Below are 26079 nucleotides of genomic sequence, written 5' to 3' on the forward strand. Positions count from 1 at the left end.
CTTCTTCGAGCGTATGAATCAAACTCTTAATGAAAACACCAATTTGTGGATGCAGATTTCCGTCATATTCTCATTTGATGAAAATGCACTTGCAAAATAATAACACATTCATTTAAGGCCAAAAGCCTCACGCGCCTATGATGAATGGGGGGGCCTTTGGCCGAAGAATCTTCGATGCCAAAGTTAGAATTATGAAAAGAATGTATTTGGAGTTTGTGGGTAGCAAATGACTTAACATTTTAGTGGGATAATAGGGGCATTTATAGGATGGTGGCCAACCCTATTAGTGGAAAGTGGCTGGCCATATATGGTGTAATTGGATGAATAATTGCAAGATTTTATGTGAAATAATATCATGCAATTAACATGGTAATTAGTTCTAAATCAAATAGGAAGTTGTGGGAGTTACCTTTTGAATAAAATCAATAAGGGATTGATGAGGAGTGATGAGAGAGATTTGAATAAATATTATATTGATTACCTTTAACTCTTCCTTGATTGAGTTGTTATTGTCCATTGCATGCGGGTGAGAATCAATGTGTTCCTCGAGGGTAATCTTTTCTTTTTTACTCAAAATTCATGAGTCACCTCTATAATTTTTAAAATTATTTTTAGCTCCACATCATTCTTGCGAACATACATCCGACGCGAGTACCTAACGCGTCACTAAAGTTCAACTTAAAGTTTTTCTTCGATTAAAAAAAAGTGCAAATTTTGGTTGTTGGAGGAAACGGAGGTGGGAAACACTGGGAAAGATATTTGATTAGATAAACGTTTCGTCCATAAAAAATAAATTAGGTAAAAGTTAAAAATCTCCAACTGGCAGATCCTATAAAACTCATTGAAACATCCCAAGTGAGAAAATTTGACAGAGATCTAGACGTATACACCAAGTGGCGGACCCCATAAAACGTGTTGCATTTTCCAACTTAAATATTTAACACCAAAACAAAACTCATTGAAACATCCTAAGTGAGAAAAATTGACGGAGATCTAGACGCATACACCAAGTGGCGGACCCTATAAAACTCGTTGCATTTTCGAACTTAAATATTTTAGCACCAAAACAAAACTCATTGAAACATCCCAAATGAGAAAAATTGACAGAGATCTGGATGCATATGCCAAGTGGCGGACCCCATAAAACGCGTTGCATTTTCCAACTTAAATATTTTAGCATCAAAACAAGACTTATTGAAAGGTCCCAAGTGAGAAAAGTTGATGGAGATCTGAGCACATACGGAAAAAAAAACTAGTTATTAGTTTATAGAATGCAAGAAGGAAAGTGGGTGGAAAACACTAAAACACGTCTTCTAAACTACAATGAGCAGGGCATGAGGGAATTGAGGACAAGTTGCTCCTGCAGCTCGATCGATCTAATACTAATTTATGAATGCTTAAGTAATAATTCAATCATCAATTTACATATCATTTAATGTACAAAATTTTATTTATAAATTTAACCCTAAAAAATCCAATACATTGGAGTATGAAAGTGGAGATATTGGTTGTTGGAGGAAAAGTCGGTGGGCGCACTGGGAAGATATTTTAGCATCAAAGCAAAACTTATTGAAACATCCATGTAAAAAAAGTTGACGGGATCTGACAAAAATTCACATGTAGAGCTGCAAGCAAAAGATCACTGTCCCAGCAAATAAAGCATTTTTAAATCAAGAATTGTAGTTGTATTGTTCCTCTCCTAGCAAATAAAGCATTTTTTGAAACCGGATTCCCCGGGATCCTATAAAACTGAACTCATTAATGAATATGTTCGGACCATTAAAATTTGATTCAACAACTACAAATAATGAGCTTCTCTAAAAGTTATAATAATTGTAACCGTTTGATCAAATTTCAATGATCCAAATGCATTGATTAGTGGACTCAGATTTATACAATCTGGAAGGGATCCGGTTCCCATTTTTTGTCTAAGATAAGACAATAACATAGTAGTTGTATTGTCCAAATGAGAATCCTCTCTGTATCATCTTTGTAAGGGTCCTGGAGATCCTCAAATTATGTTCGTTTATCTTATATCATGCGATCATAAATTATTTTAAATTAAGTATGAATAGTATCTGACGAAAACTAATTGTATAATATTACGATGAAATAACACCATTTAAAAATCTCTAGAATTTACATAAAGAGGATCCAAAAATGATGCTCCTGGTATTGTCCAAGATCGGACAATAACATAGTAGTTGTACGGTCCCTACCCAGCAAATAAACCATTTTTCGTCCGACATCGGACAATACCATAGTAGTTGTTTTGTCCCTAGCAAATAAAAAAAGGATTTATGCCCTAGCTTTTAACGTGAGAAAGAGGGTGAGTTCTAAAGGAAAATGGGTCTTTGATTGGTCGAATTTATGCTGAATTAAGGTTGCAGCCATGCGATTTCCATGGAATGTGGAAGCTTCATTCCATGGTTGCAGCTGTGCTTTTTTGTTTTGTAATGCCTACGAAACTGTTCGATCAGCAGCTACCGAATAACTTAGAACGTCAGAGGAGAGTGTTTGTTTTGAGTTTGGTTTTTAATTTTCTAAATGGATGTAAAAATAAATTTACATCCTGAATTGAGTTTGTGAGGGTAATTTAATTAGTAAATTTGGGTTTAAAGAAATATTGATAGTTGAATTTTAAAAAGAGTAATGATAGGTAGACCAATTTTTAGACCAAATTTGCAAACCATGTGATGTACCACTAATAGAAATAAGCACGTTAATCAATACTTAAATAATAATTCAATCGTCAACAACTACGTTATATGGTTTACGAAATTTAGTTTATCTAGCATTACCTTTAAAATAATGTGTATAAAGAGTAAACTAAGTGTAGAATAAAATAATATGAATTCAAATAAAATTTACCTAATATCCTGTGTAAGTCTTTTTTTTCTCACATGACATAGCTTTACTTGTTGTACTTATACATCAATGTAAGTAAATCATGGAGGAATATGAAACTTCGATGAAAGTCACGGAATCCCCTTCCCTATGTATACATATATATATATATATATATATACATATACAACAACAACAACAACAACAACAACAAAGCCTTTTCCCACTAAGTGGGGTCGGCTATATGAATCCTAGAACGCCATTGCGCTCGGTTTTGTGTCATGTCCTCCGTTAGATCCAAGTACTCTAAGTCTTTTCTTAGAGTCTCTTCCAAAGTTGTCCTAGGTCTTCCTCTACCCCTTCGGCCCTGAACCTCTGTCCCGTAGTCACATCTTCGAACCGGAGCGTCAGTCGGCCTTCTTTGCACATGTTCAAAATCACCGGAGCCGATTTTCTCTCATATTTCCTACAATTTCGGCTACTCCTACTTTACCTCGGATATCCTCATTCCCAATCTTATCCTTTCTCGTGTGCCCACACATCCCACGAAGCATCCTCATCTCCGCTACACCCATTTTGTGTACGTGTTGATGCTTCACCACCCAACATTCTGTGCCATACAACATCGCTAGCCTTATTGCCGTCCTATAAAATTTTCCCTTGAGCTTCAGTGGCCTACGACGGTCACACAACACGCCGGATGCACTCTTTCCATCCAGCTCGTATTCTATGGTTGAGATCTCCATCTAATTCTCCGTTCTCTTGCAAGATAGATCCTAGGTAGCGAAAACGATCGCTTTTTGTGATCTTCGCTAGATTGCTCCGGTCATTAGTGTGGATAAGTATATAAATGGATAGAGATAGGAAAGCAAACACAAGATGTACGTGGTTCACCCAGATTGGCTACGTCCACGGAATAGAAGAGTTCTCATTAATTGTGAAGGGTTTACACAAGTACATAGGTTCAAGCTCTCATTTAGTGAGTACAAGTGAATGATTTAGTACAAATGACATTAGGAAATATTGTGGGAGAATGATCTCGTAATCACGAAACTTCTAAGTATCGGAGTGTGGTGTCGTCTTGACTTGCCTTATCTGTCTCATAGGTAGATGTGGCATCTTCTCTGGAAGTACTCTTCCTCCATCCAGGGGTGGTATCTTTAACTGGTGGAGATGCACAAGGTAATGTATCAATTTCACTTGAAGCTTACTTGTAGTTTCAGGCTTGGTCAAGCGCGATACAAACCATGTAGTAGGAGTCCCCCAAGTCGTCGAGCTAGGGGGTCTGCTGAAAGAGGTGACAGACAAGGTAAGCAATCAGAGCTCCGACTGATTGTTCACCTTCTCCCCATCTTGCAGCAGCATGAAGGATAAAGAGAAGAAAAATGAGAAGAGATGATATGAGATACTTTTGCTTTTGAAGAAGTAACTTTCCACAGGCTTATTCTTGAACTGAGCTGGAGGGTTTTCTGGTTTCCTCCAGAGTATAAGGCCGACTGAAGAATTTGAGGGTCAAAACAAGTCCATCAAATCTAGAGTACGTTCCACCCTGCTGATATGGGATACTTTTGCTTTTGACAGAGTAATGAATGTATCGGCACGTGTGCTGTTACGCTTGTCTCCACATGCTTCCTTGTATCCTTCGCACTTGCCCTATCTGTTCCTCAAGCAGATGCGGAATCTTCCCTGGAAACATAAGATGTTGAAAATGAGTACTCGAGAGCAATGCCAGGTAAGTAATCAGGTAAGGGGTTCCAGGCAGTCAGTTCCTGGCTGGAAGCTTGATTCCAAGTGCTGACTGATTGCTCTCTTTCTCCTTGTCTTGCAGGTAAAAACAAGGCCAAAAGAAAAGACAGGGAAAAAGCATGATATGGGATACTCTTGCTTTTAACCCTGATGATATGAGATATTCTTGCTCTAGTATAGCTTGTTTGCAGAGGTATTATCGGGGGGAAAGAAAGCTGAATATTTCGAAAGGCTTCGTTGGGAGTGCCCTCTCAGATATGATGAAGGGTTGAGCATTTTTGCAGGTCTGCCTGTCCGTTGGGGATGGAGGTCGACATATATAGGAGTCTCCCTAACAACAAGTAGTAATGCTATTCCTTTACCCTGCTTGGTCATAGCACGGTAGTGGGAGTTGCCAGTTTCACATGTTTTAACTCTGTCAGAGCACTTTGAAAAAGTGGTCTGTGGTATCTGGCTCTCGAGATTCGGAGAACGATGCCTCTTCGATTTTTGAGAAAGCAATCATGATGGGGGTATGACTCTCGAGATTCGGAGAGCAGTGTCTCTTCAATTTTTGAGGAAGTAATCATGTTGGGAGTCTGGCTCTCGAGATTCGGAGGACGGTGCCTCTTCGATTTTGGAGCAAGCAATCTTGTTGGGAGTGTTGTCTCGAATGTGAGTAAAGGTTGGGCATGTTTGCTAGTCTACCTTGCCACGAAGCACAAAGGTTGACACACAGGGACTTTCCAATTATCCAGCAATGGTACTGTTCCTTTACCCTCTCTTCGATTTTGAGAAAGTAGTCATGTTGGGAGTCTGGCTCTCGAGATTCGGAGGACGGTGCCTCTTCGATTTTGGAGCAAGCAATCTTATTGGGAGTGTTTTCTCGAATGTGAGTAAAGGTTGGGCATGTTTGCTAGTCTACCTTGCCACGAAGCACAGAGGTTGACACACAGGGACTTTCCAATTATCCAGCAGTGGTACTGTTCCTTTACAGTTGTGGGTAATAATATGGTAGCTAGACCTTCAAAATTTATGTGTCTAAACTTTTGTTAGTGCTGTTTCTTTGCTATTCTTTTACCTTTCTTGGTCAGAGCGATGTAGTGGGAGCTGCAAGCTTCACGTGCTCAACTTTGGCAGAGAACTTTGGCAAAGTTATTTGTGGTACCCATGAGCTATTGTTGCGTGTGGGAAGTGGGTGATTGAATAGTAAGATTCATGTGCTTTCTACTTCACCAGAAGTCTTCGACAGAATGCCCATAATTTCTGCAAAGCTGAGTGTGCGTGTGACAGGTGCTGACAAGGCTAGAAAAGTAGGTGCCTCTTCGATTTCTGAGATCGGCCCTCGTGGTCTCTGAGCAGCCCAGCTTTTGAGAAAGCGAGCGCCTCTTCGATTGATTCGGAGAACGATGCCTCATCGATTTTTGAGAAAGCAATCATGCTGGGGGTCTGGCTCTCGAGATTCGGGGAGCAGTGTCTCTTCGATTTTTGAGAAAGTAATCATGTTAGGAGTCTGGCTCTCGAGATTCGGAGGGCGGTGCCTCTTCGATTTTGGAGCAAGCAATCTTGTTGGGAGTGTTTTCTCGAATGTGAGTAAAGGTTGGGCATGTTTGCTAGTCTACCTTGCCACGAAGCACAGAGGTTGACACACAGGGACTTTCCAATTATCCAGCAATGGTACTGTTCCTTTACCCTCTCTTCGATTTTTAAGAAAGTAGTCATGTTGGGAGTCTGGCTCTCGAGATTCGGAGGACGGTGCCTCTTCGATTTTGGAGCAAGCAATCTTATTGGGAGTGTTTTCTCGAATGTGAGTAAAGGTTGGGCATGTTTGCTAGTCTACCTTGCCACGAAGCACAGAGGTTGACACACAGGGACTTTCCAATTATCCAGCAGTGGTATTGTTCCTTTACCCTTGTGGGTAATAATATGGTAGCTAGACCGTCAAAATTTATGGGTCTAAACTTTGTTAGTGCTGTTTCTTTGCTATTCTTTTACCCTTCTTGGTCAGAGCGATGTAGTGGGAGCTGCAAGCTTCACGTGCTCAACTTTGGCAGAGAACTTTGGCAAAGTTATTTGTGGTACCCATGAGCTATTGTTGCGTATGGGAAGTGGGTGATTGAACAGTAAGATTCATGTGTTTTCTACTTCCCCAGAAGTCTTTGACAGAATGCCCATAATTTCCGCAAAACTGAGTGTGCGTGTGACAGGTGCTGACAAGGCTGGAAAAGGCTGGAAAAGTAGGTGCCTCTTCGATTTCTAAGATCGGCCCTCGTGGTCTCTGGGGAGCCCAGCTTTTGAGAAAGCGAGCGCCTCTTCGATTTTTGAGATCGGCCTTCGTGGTATTTGAGCAGCCCAACTTTTGAGAAAGCAAACGCCTCTTCGATTTCTGAGATCAACCCTCGTGATCTCTAAGCAGCCCAGCTTTTGAGAAAGCAAACGCCTCTTCGATTTCTGAGCAGGCGCCTCTTCGATTTCTGAAGCTTCGTCGAGTGCAGATTTTTATAGGGGCTGGCATTAAGTTCCAAGGCACACTTGAATCTCCACCAGTAGAAGCTTCATTCTTGCACTTCTAAGATCTTGATTTGTCCGACCTCTTCTCTCTTCAACACCTTTGAAAATGTCTGGCCCCTCCGACCGTCGTTTTGACTTGAACCTTGTTGAAGAGGCAGCCCCGCCTTCTCCAGACAACATATGGCGCCCATCCTTCGTCTCCCCTACTGGTCCTCTTACCGTTGGGGATTCCGTGATGAAGAATGATATGACCGCTGCGGTGGTGGCCAGGAACCTTCTCACTCCCAAAGATAACAGACTACTTTCCAAACGGTCTGATGAGTTAGCTGTTAAGGATTCGCTGGCTCTCAGTGTTCAGTGTGCAGGTTCTGTGTCTAATATGGCCCAACGCCTATTTGCTCGAACCCGCCAAGTTGAATCATTGGCGGCTGAAGTGATGAGTCTCAAACAGGAGATTAGAGGGCTCAAGCATGAGAATAAACAGTTGCACCGGCTCGCACATGACTATGCTACAAACATGAAGAGGAAGCTTGACCAGATGAAGGAAACTGATGGTCAGGTTTTACTTGATCATCAGAGATTTGTGGGTTTGTTCCAAAGGCATTTATTGCCTTCGTCTTCTGGGGCTGTACCGCGTAATGAAGCTCCAAATGATCAACCTCTGATGCCTCCTCCTTCTAGGGTTCTGTCCAGTACTGAGGCTCCAAATGATCCCCCTCCGGTGCCTTCTCTTTCTGGGGCTCTACCGACTGCTGAGACTTCTCCTAAGCAACCTTTGTGAAGGCTCCCTCTTGTGTGCTTATTTTGACTCATGTATATGTACATATTTGTAGCTTATCGGGGATATCAATAAATAAGCTTTCCTTCATTTCAACGTATTGTGTTAAATACACCAAAGCCTTCTTCGCTAAGTTCTTTGAATTTTCTTTTGTTAAAGCTTGTATGTTGAAGCTTTCTGAGTGGAGCATGTAGGTTTGGGTAGTGTTCCCTTAATTTCCCGAGTGAGGAAAACTTCTCGGTTGGAGACTTGGAAAATCCAAGTCACTGAGTGGGATCGGCTATATGAATCTTAGAACGCCATTGTGCTCGATCCTGTGTCATGTCCTTCGTTAGATCCAAGTACTCTAAGTCTTTTCTTAGAGTCTCTTCCAAAGTTTTCCTAGGTCTTCCTCTACCCCTTCGGCCCTGAACCTCTGTCCCATAGTCGCATCTTCTAATCGGAACGTCAGTAGGCCTTCTTTGCACATGTCCAAACCACCGTAACCGATTTTCTCTCATCTTTCCTTCAATTTCGGCTACTCCTACTTTACCCCGGATATCCTCATTCCTAATCTTATCCTTTCTCGTGTGCCCACACATCCAACGAAGCATCCTCATCTCCGCTACACCCATTTTGTGTACGTGTTGATGTTTCACCGCCCAACATTCTGTGCCATACAGCATCGCCGGCCTTATTGCCGTCCTATAAAATTTTCCCTTGAGCTTTAGTGGCATACGGCGGTCACACAACACGCCGGATGCACTCTTCCACTTCATCCATCCAGCTTGTATTCTATGGTTGAGATCTCCATCTAATTCTCCGTTCTTTTGCAAGATAGATCCTAGGTAACGAAAACGGTCGCTCTTTGGTATTTCTTGATCTCCGATCCTCACCCCTAACTCGTTTTGGCCTCCATTTGCACTGAACTTGCACTCCATATATTCTGTCTTTGATCGGCTTAGGCGAAGACCTTTAGATTCCAACACTTCTCTCCAAAGGTTAAGCTTTGCATTTACCCCTTCCTGAGTTTCATCTATCAACACTATATCGTCTGCGAAAAGCATACACCAAGGAATATCATCTTGAATATGTCGTGTTAACTCATCCATTACCAACGCAAAAAGGTAAGGACTTAAGGATGAGCCTTGATGTAATCCTACAGTTATGGGAAAGCTTTCGGTTTGTCCTTCATGAGTTCTTACGGCAGTCTTTGCTCCTTCATACATATCCTTTATAGCTTGGATATATGCTACTCGTACTCCTTTCTTCTCTAAAATCCTCCAAAGAATGTCTCTTGGGACCCTATCATACGCTTTTTCCAAATCTATAAAGACCATGTGTAAATCCTTTTTCCCATCTCTATATCTTTCCATCAATCTTCGTAAGAGATAGATTGCCGCCATGGTTGAGCGCCCTGGCATGAACCCGAATTGGTTGTCCGAAACCCGTGTCTCTTGCCTCAATCTATGCTCAATGACTCTCTCCCAGAGCTTCATTGTATGACTCATTAGCTTAATACCCCTATAGTTCATGCAATTTTGTACGTCGCCCTTATTCTTGTAGATAGGCACCAAAGTGCTCATTCGCCACTCATTTGGCATCTTCTTCGTTTTCAAAATCCTATTGAAAAGGTCAGTGAGCCATGTTATACCTGTCTCTCCCAAAAGTTTCCACACTTCGATTGGTATATCGTCTGGGCCTATTGCTTTTTTATGCTTCATCTTCTTCAAAGCTACAACCACTTCTTCCTTCCGGATTCGACGATAAAAAGAGTAGTTTCTACACTCTTCTGAGTTACTCAACTCCCCTAAAGAAGCACTCACTTCATGTCCTTCATTGAAAAGATTATGAAAATAACCTCTCCATCTGTCTTTAACCGCGTTCTCTGTAGCAAGAACCTTTCCATCCTCATCCTTGATGCACCTCACTTGGTTTAGGTCCCTTGTCTTCTTTTCCCTTGCTCTAGATAGTTTATAGATATCCAACTCTCCTTCTTTGGTATCTAGTCGTTTATACATATCGTCGTAAGCCGCTAACTTAGCTTCTCTGACAGCTTTCTTCGCCTCTTGCTTCGCTTTTCTATACCTTTCACCATTTTCATCAGTCCTCTCCTTGTATAAGGCTTTACAACATTCCTTCTTAGCCTTCACCTTTGTTTGTACCTCCTCATTCCACCACCAAGATTCCTTTTGGTGTGGGGCAAAGCCCTTGGACTCTCCTAATACCTCTTTTGCTACTTTTCGGATACAACTAGCCATGGAATCCCACATTTGGCTAGATTCCCCCTCTCTATCCCACACACATTGGGTGATTACCTTCTCTTTGAAAATGGCTTGTTTTTCTTCTTTTAGATTCCACCATCTAGTCCTTGGGCACTTCCAAGTCTTGTTCTTTTGTCTTACTCTTTTGATATGTACATCCATCACCAACAAGCGATGTTGATTAGCCACGCTCTCTCCTGGTATAACTTTGCAATCCTTACAAGTTATACGATCCCCTTTCCTCATTAGAAGAAAATCTATTTGTGTTTTTGACGACCCACTCTTGTAGGTGATCACATGTTCTTCTCTCTTCTTAAAGAAGGTGTTGGCTAAGAAGAGATCATATGCCATTGCAAAATCCAAGATAGCTTCCCCATCCTCGTTTCTCTCCCCAAAACCATGGCCACCATGAAAACCTCCATAGTTGCCTGTCTCCCTGCCCACGTGTCCATTTAAATCTCCTCCTATAAATAACTTCTCCGTCTGAGCAATTCCTTGCACCAAGTCTCCAAGATCTTCCCAAAATTTCTCCTTCGAACTCGTATCCAACCCTACTTGAGGTGCGTACGCACTAATCACATTGATAAGTTCTTGTCCTATTACAATCTTGATTGCCATGATTCTATCTCCTACCCTCTTGACATCTACAACATCTTGTACCAAGGTCTTGTCCACGATGATGCCAACACCGTTTCTCGTTCTATTTGTGCCCGAATACCAAAGTTTAAACCCTGAGTTTTCTAGATCCTTTGCCTTACTACCAACCCACTTAGTTTCTTGTAGGCACATAATATTTATCCTTCTCCTCACCATAACTTCCACTACTTCCATAGATTTTCCCGTTAAGGTTCCTATATTCCACGTTCCTAAACGCATTTTGCTCTCTTGAACTCTACCCTTCTGTCCTAGCTTCTTCACCCTCCCCCGTCTAATAGGATCAAAGTACTTCTTTTGTGTGTCCCGGGTAAAGTTGATAGGAGCATATGCTCCCAAACAACTTTGAGTGGAGTCGTTCGAAAAGAAGTTTCTATGGCCCCCTTGCTCATTTAACACTGCATCCGGGTGCCGATGGAGATACAGCGACCCTTGCTCACTTATCACTGTGCTCAGGCCACACAGCGCGCCACTTACGGGTGACGCCCTAGCTTTAGCGCGATTTTGTTCTGGATTCATTTTCATAAGGATTCGACGTGATCATGGAGTGCCGGCTGTCGACTACCTGACGCCCTCCCCCTCCTCCTTTATCCGGGCTTGGGACCGGCCATGTAAGACATAGGCGGAGTTATATATATATATATACATATACATTTATATATATACAGGGCCCCCTTTAACAAGAGGGATTCTCATTAAAAAAAATACGGACATCATCTTGATTTTTAGATTTGGCTTTAATGAAATTCTGTGGTTAAGATTAAATCACAGACCACAGAATTTCATTAAAACTAAATCTAACGGTCAAGAGGGGATCCCCAATTTTTTTAAATAAAATCCCTCTTGTTAAAGTGTGTATATATATATATATGAGGCCCCCCTTTAACTACGCTCCAAACTTTCTATATTTGGAAAGAAAAATACACTTGTGAGGAATGTAGAATGAGATTTTTGGAGTGCCAATAAGGCAATAACACTTCCTATATATATATATATATATATATATATATATATATATTGTGTTAGTTACACTGTTTTGCATTCTTTCCAAGTCCAAGAACAAGGAATTGGATCCTCTCCTGAGCCCAAGGAGAGGATCCTCCTGACCAACACACTTTGGTCGTTGGATTTTCATCCAACGGCTATAATCATTATAACTTTAGAGGGATCCCCCTATTTGTAATCGTTGGATAAAAATCCGACGACCCACGTGTGTTGGTTAGAATGATCATCTCATTGGGCTCAGGAGAGGATCTAATTCCCAACAACATTTCACACTTAAAGCTGGAAGCAATAGATTATGGGGTATGCTATCCACACACTCTATTTTACTTTTTACACACCCCTTAATAATTTATGTTCGTTGATCTTCTTCAATTTATCCGATCCGACGACCGAAAATTAAAAAGATCTGTGAGAAGTAAAATAGTATGTGTAGATATCATACCCCTAGAATATAGATCTCTGTCTGGATGGTCAGTCGTTGAAGTGAATCCGAGAGAAGAAAAAAGCGGGTTATGAACATTTTAATAATTTATTATACACCTAGGCCTCGTTTGGCACGCCGTATAAGGGATCAGATAGAACTAATAGTACGGGCCCAACCGTTTGGTGTCCTCTCGTACTAAATAGTCGCCGGATTAATTTAAGCAGTCGGATATGATAGTTGGGTATACACCTTCCTAATAAACCCTTCCAAAAGGAGTGGATTATTAGTCCGGTTCCCTTTCCTCTCTCTTGCACTTTGTTCTCCATGACGTACACCTCATCTCGCCGTTGTCCCGTCGTTGTTTTCGCCATCATCCCTCTCGTCGTCATCGTTCTCCTATAGCCGTCGCCCCATCTCGCCGACGTCGATCTGCCCATGAGGTGCACGTCTGTGACAGTGAGGTGCAGAAAAGAATAGAAGCTGATGTGCAGAGTAGAAGGGGGAGGTCTGTGACAATGAGCATCGCAACTTCTTTTGGCTACCGGATCTCCCTGCATCTTCTCCGCCGCTGCCGTTTACTACTTCCGCCGCCGATTGCAGCTGCGAGACACTGCAGGTGATGTGGAAGGAGGTGGAGACGGGGACATATCGGGTGGGGAAGAAGGGGCTCTTTGGCAGGTTTGATGCCAACATGTCGCTCTTTTTTATTGGATATGGAAATGTCAGGAGTCGAAGACGGCGTCGGTGCAGGGAGAGAGGGGGTGGCTGATGGCTTACAATATTCAAGGTTGAGAGAGAGGGTGACTGGTGGCTGAGAATATTCAGATTAAGATTATCCGATTCAGTATCAAACATTGTGTAAATAATACGGTCATTAGTCTGATACTGCACCAAACGCCCGATTAATTTAGTCAGTACTATCCGGTGACTGTTTATCCTATCCGACAAAAATAGTGAGTACAGTCCGAGCTGCCAAACGAGGCCCTAGAGGCTAGACCTAGTTTCATATTAGATACAGGAGCATTATACATATGGTAATATGTAAATTTTTTCATGATACAATTAAAGCTTATTTTTTGTTAAGTCTCTTGGAATTTGATTTTAATCATATTTTACTTCCTGTAACTCAAAAGTCGTAACTTTACTCTTTGACATTAAAAAATCGCTTCATTTTACCTTTTGAAACTTAACTTTGAACCCAGTTTGCCCCCCCTAAAAATTGAAAGTCTACAACTAATTGGAATATACATTTGAGTTCAATTAATTGGTATATACATTTGAGTATCACCTGCTCAGTATTAACGTGAAAATAATATGTATCTTGCTGTCCTAATCATTTATACGAATCAAATGACATGGTCCATAATACGCGTTGGAGGAGGAAAAGTAGGTGGGAACACTGGGAGGAATGAGAAATTTTTTATTGTGACGGAAATACGAGTGATATATTACGTGTTTTTATGTAAATTGTGAGAAATTTTATTTTTTAAGTTATTAACTTTTTAACACATATATTCCACCATTTGTACAGTTACACATGATGTACCACATCGTGTGTCAATCACAATGAAAAATCTCTCGGGAGGAACATAGTGATTATGTAAAGAGAAATGTTATTAATACCATATTTTTATATCATATTTCTATAAGCAGCATCTGATGTGGTCATTTGAAAAATTTGCAAAATGTTAAGAAAATGAAGGAGAAAGATTCATCATATATCACAATTATCATTTAATTAACTAGTTTTTCTTAATTATTAGTTTATTGAATAATGAACTAAATTTATAAATCTGATTAATTCAGATAATGTGACTGTCCATATCAAATGCCATCTAAAGTGGAATAAAAATATGATACAAAAACATGATATGAATAACATTACTTATAAAAACATGGTATGAATAACATTTCTCCTTTTGAGATTCCTATCCTTCGACGACACAGTTGTGACCATGGCTGAGTTGGTGGGAGGAGCTTTTCTCTCTTCTTTCCTCTCTGTTTTGTTCCACCGGATGGCTTCCCGTCCCGTCCTCGATTTCATCTATGGGAAGAAAAACAACAACGAGCTGCTCATGAGGGAGTTGAAGATCAAGTTGCTCACTGCTAACCAGCTGGTTGACGATGCCGAGGAGAAGCAGATGACAAGCCCGACTATAAGGGAGTGGCTCGACGATCTCAAAGATGCTATCTACTGTGTAGGAGAGTTGTTGGACGAGATCAACACTGAAGCTCTTCGACGCCAGCTGGAAGGTGACGATGACCATTCTCCTGCAGCTAGCAGCAGCACAAGCTGGATCTCGAGATCAGTATTCAAGCCTTCTTCTGCGTCCGATGAATTTCACAACTCTCTTGAACCGAAGATATCAAAGGTTCTGCGCATGTTAGACCTCATTCTCAATGAAAGAGACGCTCTTGGTCTGAAAGAAGGAGTTCAACATAGACCACAAGCAAGAAATCGTCAAACTACTTCACGGGTGGATGAGTATGGTGTCTTCGGAAGGGAAAAGGACAGAGAAACGATTCTTAAAGTATTGCGTTCGGATGATACGACTGGCGCTAAGATAGGAGTTCTTCCCATCGTGGGTATGGGAGGGATTGGGAAGTCCACCCTTGCTCAACTTGTGTATAAAGATATCAAGGATGACTTTGATGTCCAAGCATGGGTTTGTGTCGGAGAAGAATTTGGTATTCTTCAAATAGCACAAACAATATATGGGAGAATCACAACTAAGACTTGCACGATCACAGATCTGGATCTGCTTTCTGAAAAATTGGAGAAGGTTTTGACAGGAAAAAAGTCTTTGTTCTTGATGATGTTTGGAATGAAGATTATGATGATTGGAATAACTTGATGACTCACTTCAATAGTTGCGGAGGACATGGAAGTAAGATCATTGTCACAACACGCCTCGGACATGTTGCATCTATCACGGGGACTCTTTCAACACATTATCTATAGATAATATCTGAGGACGATTCTTGGTTGTTATTTGCAAAGCATGCGTTCACAAATGCCAGTGTTGTTGGAGCACATCCGGAGCTTGAAGTCATTGGAAGACAATGTTGTGTTTGGCTCATATAATTATGAGTTGGCAACCATTTCCTCTCAACTTTGTGGACTTTGGAAGCATGTTTTGTGGAAGCATGTTTTGTGGAAGCATGTTTTGGGGAAGCATGTTTTGTGGAAGCATGTTTTATGAAAGCATGTTTTGGGGAAGCATGTTTTGTGGAAGCATGTTTTGTGGAATTTGGAAACATGTCCCGTAAACTTTGTTTTTTGGTGGTTGACATAATTGATGGTGCATGTCTATAAGTGAAGGCATTTTTCATACACAAAGGAAAGTGAGCTTGCCGTGAGAAAAGTGTGGGAACATCCAGAGGAGAACACAAGTGGTAGAAAAATATAGAGTGAGAGTGAGAAACTCTTGGGGAGAGTGAGTCTCTTAGTAAAATTCTGTGAGGGTACAAGGGATTGGGGTTTGGGTTATGTCGATTTAACTCAAGTGTATCTTGTACTAGTTATTCTCATAGTGAAGAGCAATATCTCTTGGAGGACGTAGGCAGGTTTTTGCCGAACCTCGTAAATCTCTCAGTGTCTTTATTTCTTGTATTTTAAATTGTTCAACTGTTGGTTTATAAGTTGGTGAGATAACGGGCCAAGGCACAACAATTGGTATCAGAGCTTTGTTGGAAGCTTTGGTTCATTGACGGTTCAGATTTTTTATTCACCATGATGACTACAAACACGTCATTTTTAGTTGAGAAGTTTAATGGGAAAGACAGTTTTACTCTTTGGCAGATGAGAGTAAAGGATGTCTTGACTCAACAAGGCTTGGCTAGAGCTTTGAAGGGAAAAGATGGGAAGCCTCAAGAAATGACAGATGACCAGTGGGAGGAGCTGGAGGCGCGTTGTGTTAGCACGATTCGACACTGTATAGCTGATAACATTATCAATAATATTATGGATGAAGATTCTGCGCCTGCACTTTGGGAGAAGTTGGAAAAACTCTATATTGCTAAGAGTTTGACCAACAAGTTGCATTTGAAGCGGAAACTGTACAAGCTGAAGATGGATGAAGGTGGGAATCTCATGGACCACATGAATGAGTTCAACGGATACTTGGATCAATTGCGGAAAGTTGATGTTAAGGTTGAGGAAGAAGACAAAGCCCTCTTACTTCTTACCTCACTTCCAGATTCGTATGAAAATCTTGTGACAACCTTACTGCATGGAAAAGATACAGTAAGTTTGGAGCAGGTGCAAGCTTCTTTGGTGTCTTATGATACACAAAAGAAGAAGACCATTGTTGATGGTGGGCACGAGACTGCTTTAGCTGTTCAAGGTTGGAATCGTGGAAGAAAATTGGGAGAAGGATCTGAGATAGACAACAGGTTCAAATCCGGTTCCGGAGGCAAAGGTCTACAATGCTACAACTGCAAAAAATTCGGGCATAAAAAGAAAAATTGTCCCTTGAGAAAAAGAAAGGATGATCTTGGTTCGGGTTGTAGCAATTTTGTGGCGGAAGACTTCGAGTATGCCCTCTAGGTACTCGAAGCAACACTTCTCCTGGTGATGTTTAGTCTCAAGTGTTGCAGGGGTTTTGCAATAGGTGGAGCTATGGGATTCACAGGTGATGAGATGATCATGAGGTAGGAGGAAATGTGGGAATTTTGTCTGGCTCGATGGGTTGTTACTGGAAACGGGCGCGCTGACGAGTTTCCAGGTTGCAGACAATGAAGAGGAGGAAAACCTACTGGAGGAGACGAGGATGTGTCGAGATCCTGTCTGAAGCTAAATGGTGATTTTTAGCTTGCAGCAGCTGCACATGCATTGACAGTGACTGAATCAGGAACAGGACCAACGAGGTTGATTCAGGGTGTGTATGCTGGTACGTAAGGCCAATGGACATTTGTGATGGGTGCAAGGATTTTTGCACAGTATATTCGCCAAGGTGGAGATTGTTGTGTTTGGCTCATATAATTATGAGTTGGCAACCATTTCCTCTCAACTTTGTGGACTTTGGAAGCATGTTTTGTGGAATCATGTTTTGTGGAAGCATGTTTTGGGGAAGCATGTTTTGTGGAAGCATGTTTTGTGGAAGCATGTTTTGTGGAATTTGGAAACATGACCCGTAAACTTTGTTTTTTGGTGGTTGACATAATTGATGGTGCATGTCTATAAGTGAAGGCATTTTTCATACACAAAGGAAAGTGAGCTTGCCGTGAGAAAAGTGTGGGAACATCCAGAGGAGAACACAAGTGGTAGAAAAATATAGAGTGAGAGTGAGAAACTCTTGGGGAGAGTGAGTCTCTTAGTAAAATTCTGTGAGGGTACAAGGGATTGGGGTTTGGGTTATGTCGATTTAACTCAAGTGTATCTTGTACTAGTTATTCTCATAGTGAAGAGCAATATCTCTTGGAGGACGTAGGCAGGTTTTTGCCGAACCTCGTAAATCTCTCAGTGTCTTTATTTCTTGTATTTTAAATTGTTCAACTGTTGGTTTATAAGTTGATGAGATAACGGGCCAAGGCACAACAGACAAATTGTTAAGAAGTGTCAAGGCCTTCCTTTAGCTATAAAATCATTAGGGGGTCTATTACACTCTAATTCAAATCCAAAGGAATGGGAAAAGATATTGAAGAGTGACTTATGGAAGTTGTCGAACGATAAGATTTTGCCAGCTTTATGGTTAAGCTACTATTATCTTCCACCACATCTCAAGTGTTGTTTTGCTTATTGTTCGATATTTCCAAAAGGTGACAAATTTACAAAATCAGGGTTGACCTTATTGTGGATGGCCGAAGACCTCATACAATCCAACGAGGAGGGCGTATTGGATCCGGAAGAAGTTGGAAGTGATTACTTTGATATTCTATTATCACGGTCTTTCTTTCAACATTCAGGTGAATTATGGGGTGAGTCATATTTCACCATGCATGACCTTATCAATGATTTAGCAAAGTTTGTATCTGGAGAGTTTTGTTTGAGATTGGAGGAAATTCAGCCGCCCAACAAAAATTTATGCAAAACTCGTCACTTTTCATTCATGAAATTTGGAGGTCATGCCATTCAGAAATTTGAGGCGCTGGATGAGGCTAAGCACTTGCACACCTTTCTACAACTTCAATACGTACCAGACTGTAGAGGTAATAAGTTGGACTACACACTTGTTGATTTATTACCAAATCTACCATGTTTAAGAGTGCTCAAGTTATGTGCTATCGTTGAGTTGCCTAGCTCAATTGGCAACTTAAAACAATTAAGGCATTTGGACGTGTCGGACACTAAAATAAGAGAATTACCTGAGACGGTGTGCACCTTGTACAATTTACAGACCTTGTTATTGTTTGGTTGTCATCGTCTGATTCAACTACCATCCAATTTTGGAAGGCTAATCAACTTGCACCATCTCGATATCCGTGACACAGAGATTCAAAAGATGCCTGCAGGGATGTGTAATTTGAAAAATCTCCAAACATTAAGCCATTTTGTGGTGGACAAACAAACAGCTCAAAGGATTCGAGAGTTAAAAGAACTTCAGCATTTGCGTGGAACACTTCACATCTTAGGAGTTGGTAACGTTAAGGGGAATGCTTTGGAGGCAGATATCATGAGCAACAAGGAGTATCTGGACCAACTTGTTTTGACATGGGGAAGAGTTTATGATGCTAGTAATCATGATCCAGAAAATGACAGAGAAGTGCTCAACAGGCTCCAACCTCACACGAACCTCAAACAACTTGAGATTATGTCTTACGGTGGTTTAAGATTTCAATGTTGGTTAGGACATCCATATTTCTCTAAACTATTTTCCATTCAACTTACAGTTTGCAAACATTGCTGCTTATTGCCACCACTTGGGCAACTACCCTCCCTCAAAGAGCTTCATGTTCGATGGATGAATAACGTGGTTGAGATTGGTAGCGAGTTTTACGGTAATGATACTTGTGGGATTACTCCATTTAGATCTCTACAACAATTGTTCTTCATAGATATGTTGGAGTGCAAAAAGTGGTCATATTACGATGGAAGCAGAAGCAACACCACAATACTGTTTCCTAATCTTCGTGAGCTTGTACTGAGCAGATGTCCCAAGCTAACTGAGATAGTACCGTTGGAGAAGCTCCTAAGGCTTGAAAGCGTACAATTGTGGGACCTGGAATCCTTCAATGGTTCACTTGCACATGTGGAATCTGAATGCCCTAAATTCCTCTCCCTCGTTCACTTGGGAATAGACAACTGCCCAAATTTTGTAAGTTTTCCGGATGGAGGGATGGATGCACCCAAATTGGAGGAGCTGCGTATCTCTCAATGCAAGAAATTGAGGTCGTTGCCAGAACAAATGCATACCCTTCTACCGTCTCTTCAGAAATTGGAATTGTTCAGCGGTCCAAAAGTTGAATCATTTCCTCATGGAGGGTTGCCGTCAAATTTACAACACCTTCGTCTTGACTGTTGTAGAAAACTCGCTGCAAACTGCTCATTGTGGGGTTTAAAAAGACTCAACTCTCTTAGATATTTGAAAATCTTTTTCACTGAAGAAGGTGGAGAAGAAATGGGATGTTCGTTTCTGGATGAGGGGCTGCTGCCCACCGCTCTCACTCATCTCGCCATCCGCAATCTTCCCAATCTTACAACCATCCAAGGCAAGATGTTGAGACAACTCACCTCTCTTGAAGACCTCGCAATATACAGATGCCCTGAGCTCCAGTGCTTTCTTGAAGAAGCGCCAAAATCTCTGAAAAGCTTGACTATTAGCGAGTGCCCTAATATATCAGGTGCTTGCCAGGAGAATGGCTTCCCATGTCTCTTTCTCGACTGAAAATCTGGAGGTGTCCGCTGCTAGAAGAACGATTCCGAAGAGAGACGGGAAGATTGGCCCAAGATTGATCACATCCCCAGAGTGAGTATAACATAGATGTTCTTGAAATTAGGTCTCTCTCTTTCAGGTGTATGTGTGTCTATCCAGCAGCACATGCTCTTGTTGTGCAGTGTTGAATTTGCCACAAACTTGGTAATGAAACAACAAAGGGGGAGCTGCTATAGCCCTTGTTGTTTTGCGATAGAGTCGGTACAAGGTACATGATTACTAGGCTAAAACAAGAGCAAATTTGATTTCGTCAATTGGTCTATTCGAATGTATATGTATCACCTTGCTCATTCTCATAATCTCATTGTATGTATCATGTTGACTTCAAATTTGATGGGGCCATCAAGTTCAGCTCCTCCTAACGCCATTAAATTCGTCACTGTTTGATTAATGTCTGGCACTGTCAAGAACAAAAGTGAAGACTTTCCATTCTGCATCGCATGATCCCTGTCAAACTTTAATCATTATCAGATCCCAATTTCACTCTAAACACAAAGCTTAAATCCAATTACTGCCCAAATATAAGTTATAACCATATTACCAAAAACTAGAAAGAATCATAAAATCCAAAAAACCCAAGAAATTCAAAGTTTTACGCTTTCAATTTTCGAATAACAAGAACAAGTTGTATAATTTGTCGCAAAGGATGTGTAAAAATCTGGTTTAGACAAATCATCAAACATCTGGTGTGCATCGAGCAACCAGTCTCAAAGAAGAGAGAGAGAGAGAGAGAGAGAGAGAGAGAGAGAGAGTTAATTGGGGGATTGCATCGAGCACCCATCTGGTGTGCCCAATTGTAGCTACCCCCATCGAATAGTGCAGACATTAACGGCGAAGTCCAACCCTTCGGCGTTGAATCGGGCGTCTTTTGGCACGTCCTTGTGCAGCTGCAGTAGCTACCTAAACGACACAGCTGCCATTTGTTCCCTCGCTGTCTAGGCTACGTACCGCTGACTGGGGAAACCCACTCACTGATTGTCGTTTTAACTTTGAGTCGTGACTGATATTAGACGACATGTCCTTTTGAGGGTCTCAAAGTAAATAACTTAGATTGGGGATTAGCATATGATTAGGGGTGGAATTTTTTCCCGAAAATTCCGAACCGTCCCGAACACGTCCTGAAATTTGACCGAAAAATTCCCGAACCGAATTTTCCAAAATATTCGGTACCCGAAACCGAACCCGTCCCGAAAGTTTCGGTTTGGGATTCGGCCACAACTTTGAAAGCGTTTGGTAATCCTAAACCGAACCGAATATTATATATATTTATTTATTTATTTTTAATTTTTAACTTGAACCGTTGGATTTGTTAAGATCTATCTAATCCTACCATCCATTGAGTTAGGTCATTTGTTAGGTTAGGTCTCTCAGACTCTCTATCAGTCACTCTCGGTCACTCTCTCTCTCACAGTCTCACCTCACACACACTCTCACTCACTCACAGTCATGCCGCTCCACTCCTCCGTCGAATCCACGCCGCTAGTCATCCTCCATCGACTCAGGTAAACGCAGGAAGGAAGACTCGAATCCGACACCAATCGAGTCCCAAAATCCAGGTTAGGGTTTCTGATTTTCACTGGGGTTTTGTTCTTTAGTGTTTAGGGTCAAATTTCATGTTGATTAACTTGATTTCTGAGTGATTAGTTTGTCGAATGTGTAAGGGTTTGAGGACTGTGGGTTTCGAATTAGGGTGGGTCTGTGCAGGACCTGCATGCAGGATATGGTTCTATGTGTTTTGAATTAGGGTTTGAGGACTCTGGGTTTTGAATTAGGGTGGGTCCAAATGATACGGTATTGAGTGTTTTTATCCCAATTCTATGATGCATTGGCCCGGACATATATACAAGCTTATATTGGTCTCACCTCTCAATTGTTGTGATAATCCTTGTTATACATAGCCATATATACAAGCTTATATTGGTCTCACCTCTCAACTGTTGTGATAATCCTAGTTATACATAATAATTTCTTATCCGGACGTTAATGTTAAAATTTCATTCAAGTTCAGTCATTCAATTTGTTATATTTTAGGATGAAAGTTGTGCCTTAGCTTCGCTCGACTCCTGTTTTCATTTTTTTTTCTTTTTTAATTTTTTACCTAGTCTTAGACATGACTGCTTCTATTAGGGTTATTAAGAGATTCTAGAAGCTTATGTTTTATGATTGTACTCTCAAAGTGTTTTGAGACTAAATCTAAAACCTAAGTGAGAAATTTGTATCGAACAATTGGAAGGATATACTATATGAAAAAATTGATATCCACAAGAAAAATCAGATATTAACGTCTGGATAAGAGATGAATTGCTTCATTACATATTGTTAACCCAACTGGAGAAATTGTCCCTCAATTTTAACTTAATTGAAGCAATGGTTCATCAACTTTAACCCAATTGGAGCAATGGTTCCTCCATTTTAACCCAATTGTAGCAATGGTCCTTCTAACATAACTCATTTTGACAAAATTCTGACAATGTTGACGAAAAGGACAATATCTACATATTTGATGAGTTGATAAGCCAATGGTGTTGGATTTTTAGTTGAGGGATTATTGCTCCAATTTGATTAAAATTTAGGGACCATTGCTATAATTACTCTTGTTTTGTCATCTCCACTCCTCTTTATGAAATTGTTACAATTTTTTAAATCCTTTCTTGGGTAGGACATATGAGAAGGTTGCTTTTTTGCTTAGATTGAACAATAGTAAGAATTGATCCATGTGGGCTGCCCTATATTCAAACAAAATAATATATACCTCATGCCCAGAACTCGGGGTAATACTTTTAGTACATATTTTTGTGTCCAGAGTGTCAAGGAAATGACTAAGCTTGGACAAGTTGGGGTTAAGACTGGAAAGTCAGATGAGATTAGGCATGATTGTATTGCTCTGAATTAGATTCTTGCATACACAATAAAACAGCTGCAATAATTTAGAATCAAACTTGTCTTTCATGAAAACCTAACTTAAAAATTCCCCCACACGAATTTTCCAAATTTCATATCGGTTCTTCCTTATTACTTGTTTTGTAGTCTCCTACTCTGTACAGTAATAATGCAAAAGCATACGCAACAGCTTTCATGTTGAATAGCCGATATTTGAGTAAAAACAACCAAACTGTAAACTTCAAGTTATTTGGCTACAACAATAACAACAACAGAGCCTTTTACCATTAAGTGGCGTTGGCTATATGAATCATAGAACGCCATTGTGCTCGGTTCTATGTCATGTCCTCTATTAGATCCAAGTACTCTAAGTCTTTTCTTAAAGTCTCTTCCAAAGTTTTCCTAGGTCTTCCTCTACCCCTTTGGCCCTCGACCTCTGTCCCGTAGTCGCATCTTCTAACCGGAGCGTCAGTAGGCATTCTTTGCACATGTCTAAACAACCGTAACCGATTTTCTCATATCTTTCCTTCAATTTCGACTACTCATACTTTACCTCGAATATCCTCATTCCTAATCTTATCCTTTCTTGTGTGCCCACACATCCAACGAAACATCCTCATCTCTGCTACACTCATTTTATGTACATGTTGATGCTTCACCACCCAACATTCTGTGCCATACAGCATCATCGACCTTATTGCCGTCCTATAAAATTTTCCCTTGAGCTTCAGTGGCATACGCCGGTCACACAACACGCCAGATGCACTTTTCTACTTCATCCATCCAGCTTGTATTATATGGTTGAGGTCTCCATCTAATTCTCCGTTCTTTTGCAAGATAGATCATAGGTAGCGAAAGTGATCGCACTTTGGTACTTTCTGATTTCCGATCCTCATCCCTAACTCATTTTGACCTCCATTTGCACTGAACTTGCACTCCATATATTCTGTCTTTGATCGACTTAGGCAAAGACCTTTAGATTCCAACACTTCTTTCCAAAGGTTAAGCTTCGCATTTACCCATTCCTGATTTTCATCTATCAACACTATATCGTCTGCAAAAAATATACACCAAGGAATATCATCTTGAATATGTCCTGTTAACTCATCCATTACTAATGCAAAAAAGTAATGACTTAAGGATGAGCCTTAATGTAACCCTACAGTTATGGGAAAGCTTTCGGTTTGTCCTTCATGAGTTCTTACAGTAGTGTTTGCTCCATCATACATATCTTTTATAACTTGGATGTATGCTACTCGTACTCCTTTCTTCTCTAAAATCCTCCAAAGAATGTCTCTTCGGACCCTATCATACACTTTTTCCAAATCTATAAAGACCATGTGTAAATCTTTTTTCCCGTCTCTGTATCTTTCCATCAATCTTCGTAAGAGATAGATTGCCTACATGGTTGAGCGTCATGGCATGAACCTGAATTGGTTGTCCGAAACTCGTGTCTCTTGCCTTAATCTTTGCTCAATGACTCTCTCTTAGAGCTTCATTGTATGACTCATTAGCTTAATACCCCTATAGTTCATGCAATTTTGTACATTGCCCTTATTCTTGTAGATAGGCACCAAAGTGCTATTTCACCACTCATTTGGCATCTTCTTCATTTTCAAAATCCTATTGAAAAAGTATGTGTGCCATGCTATACCCATCTCTCCCAAGACTTTCCACACTTCGATTGGTATATCATCTAGGCCCACTGTTTTTCTATGCTTCATCTTTTTCAAAGCTACAACCACTTCTTCCTTCCTGATTCTGCAGTAAAATGAGTAGTTTCTACATTCTTATGAGTTACTCAACTCCCCCAAAGAGTACTCCTTTCATGTCCTTCATTGAAAAGATTATGAAAATAACCTCTTCATCTGTCTTTGACCGCGTTCTCTGGAACAAGAATCTTTCCATCCTCATCCTTGTTGCACCTCACTTGGTTTAGGTCCCTTGTCTTCTTTTCTCTTGCTCTAGCTAGTTTATAGATATCTAACTCTCTTTCTTTAGTATCTAGTCGCTTATACATATCGTCATAAGCCGCTAGCTTAACTTCTCTCACAGCTTTCTTCGCCTCCTGCTTCGCTATTCTCTGGCCAAATTTAACATCAAAATAAACAAGTTGTAACCTAATCTAAAGACACAAGGTTATTGCTACGCGCTTCATCATCATGGTCATTAGTTTTCACTACACGCTCTTCAAGGTACAAGCTCAAGCCTCTCTCTGCGTTTCCCTCTCTGCAATCTCGGAAAGCTCCCTGTAACTGTTCTTCTCATTGAAAAGGTTGTTCGTTTCAGGCTGAAGACCGTGAAGGGTCCTCTGTGCTGCAGCCCACTGTGCTTCTCTCTCCTCTTTTCCATAATCTTTCTTTGAAGTGAAGGCAGTCTGGTGGGAAGACACAATAAGGAAAATTGTGGCAATAAACATGAATCTAACATATAATGTCAAGTAGTGCTTACAATGTAGCGGAATGCAACATACCTTGTTCTCCAAAAGATTATTCCACGCTTTTCCGCTTTGAATGTATCGGATTGCGAAGTTAAGAAAGTCAAGAGGCGCATATGTCACTATACTGTAAAGCCAGATGACACCAGTCCACCCCCAGCCCAGTTTGCATAGAATGCTATGAGAGTTGCAACCAGCCCATTTTGCGGAATGAGTTATTATTTTTTAAAAAAAAGGGAAATTATTTCATCATACGCTTACCAGTGCAACCAATTGGAACATCAAACAGATTTTTAAGCTCGTTAACAGAGTAAAATTCTTGCTTTGAAATGTACAACTTCTAGATTAATCGCCTTAACATTATTAGAAATTACTACAAATTATAAAACTTCAACACATCCAGTAGAGCAAATAGGTAAAATTGTAAAGGTACTCGGTTGGCAAAAATGCTTACCAGTTGAGCAATCATGAAAGCTCCAAGTAAGAGAAGTCCAGGGCGTTCAACAAAAGACCAGCTACGAGACCTTGTGACAAAAATAAGGGCTTGGCTCACAATACTCACTTGTAAGTACAACGCCGCCATCATTTGCTCAGGCCTATTCCTCAAAGATCTCACATGGAACTTGTCCTGCATTATGAAAATAATTAAATAAAATCTCAAGAATGAACATAGTTGCCAAAATAAGTGTGACCTAAATAGC

The 26079-nt window shown here is 40.7% G+C and overlaps 1 protein-coding gene and 2 long non-coding RNA genes across 9 annotated transcripts in view; 2 read left to right on the forward strand and 1 right to left on the reverse strand.

Moving 5' to 3' along the window:
• Positions 1-26079, forward strand: part of LOC126632727 (putative disease resistance protein At3g14460) — a 234279-nt gene that overhangs the window by 125642 nt on the left and 82558 nt on the right. For all 7 annotated transcript variants that reach the window (XM_050303191.1, XM_050303195.1, XM_050303189.1 and 4 more), the window contains one exon: positions 19525-19610. In XM_050303191.1, coding sequence (XP_050159148.1) covers positions 19525-19610 — 86 coding nt within the window. The remainder of the gene's footprint in view (positions 1-19524; positions 19611-26079) is intronic.
• LOC126632739 (uncharacterized) overlaps positions 1-26079 on the reverse strand; it is a 165471-nt gene that overhangs the window by 58238 nt on the left and 81154 nt on the right. Inside the window, exon 2 of the long non-coding RNA XR_007626807.1 lies at positions 18494-18910. This is a non-coding gene — a long non-coding RNA (uncharacterized LOC126632739). The remainder of the gene's footprint in view (positions 1-18493; positions 18911-26079) is intronic.
• Positions 19645-26079, forward strand: part of LOC126632738 (uncharacterized) — a 53231-nt gene continuing 46796 nt past the window's right edge. Inside the window, exon 1 of the long non-coding RNA XR_007626806.1 lies at positions 19645-19901. This is a non-coding gene — a long non-coding RNA (uncharacterized LOC126632738). The remainder of the gene's footprint in view (positions 19902-26079) is intronic.

Source organism: Malus sylvestris, chromosome 8 (assembly GCF_916048215.2).
Source record: "Malus sylvestris chromosome 8, drMalSylv7.2, whole genome shotgun sequence".
In the NCBI taxonomy this organism is placed as follows: domain Eukaryota; kingdom Viridiplantae; phylum Streptophyta; class Magnoliopsida; order Rosales; family Rosaceae; genus Malus; species Malus sylvestris.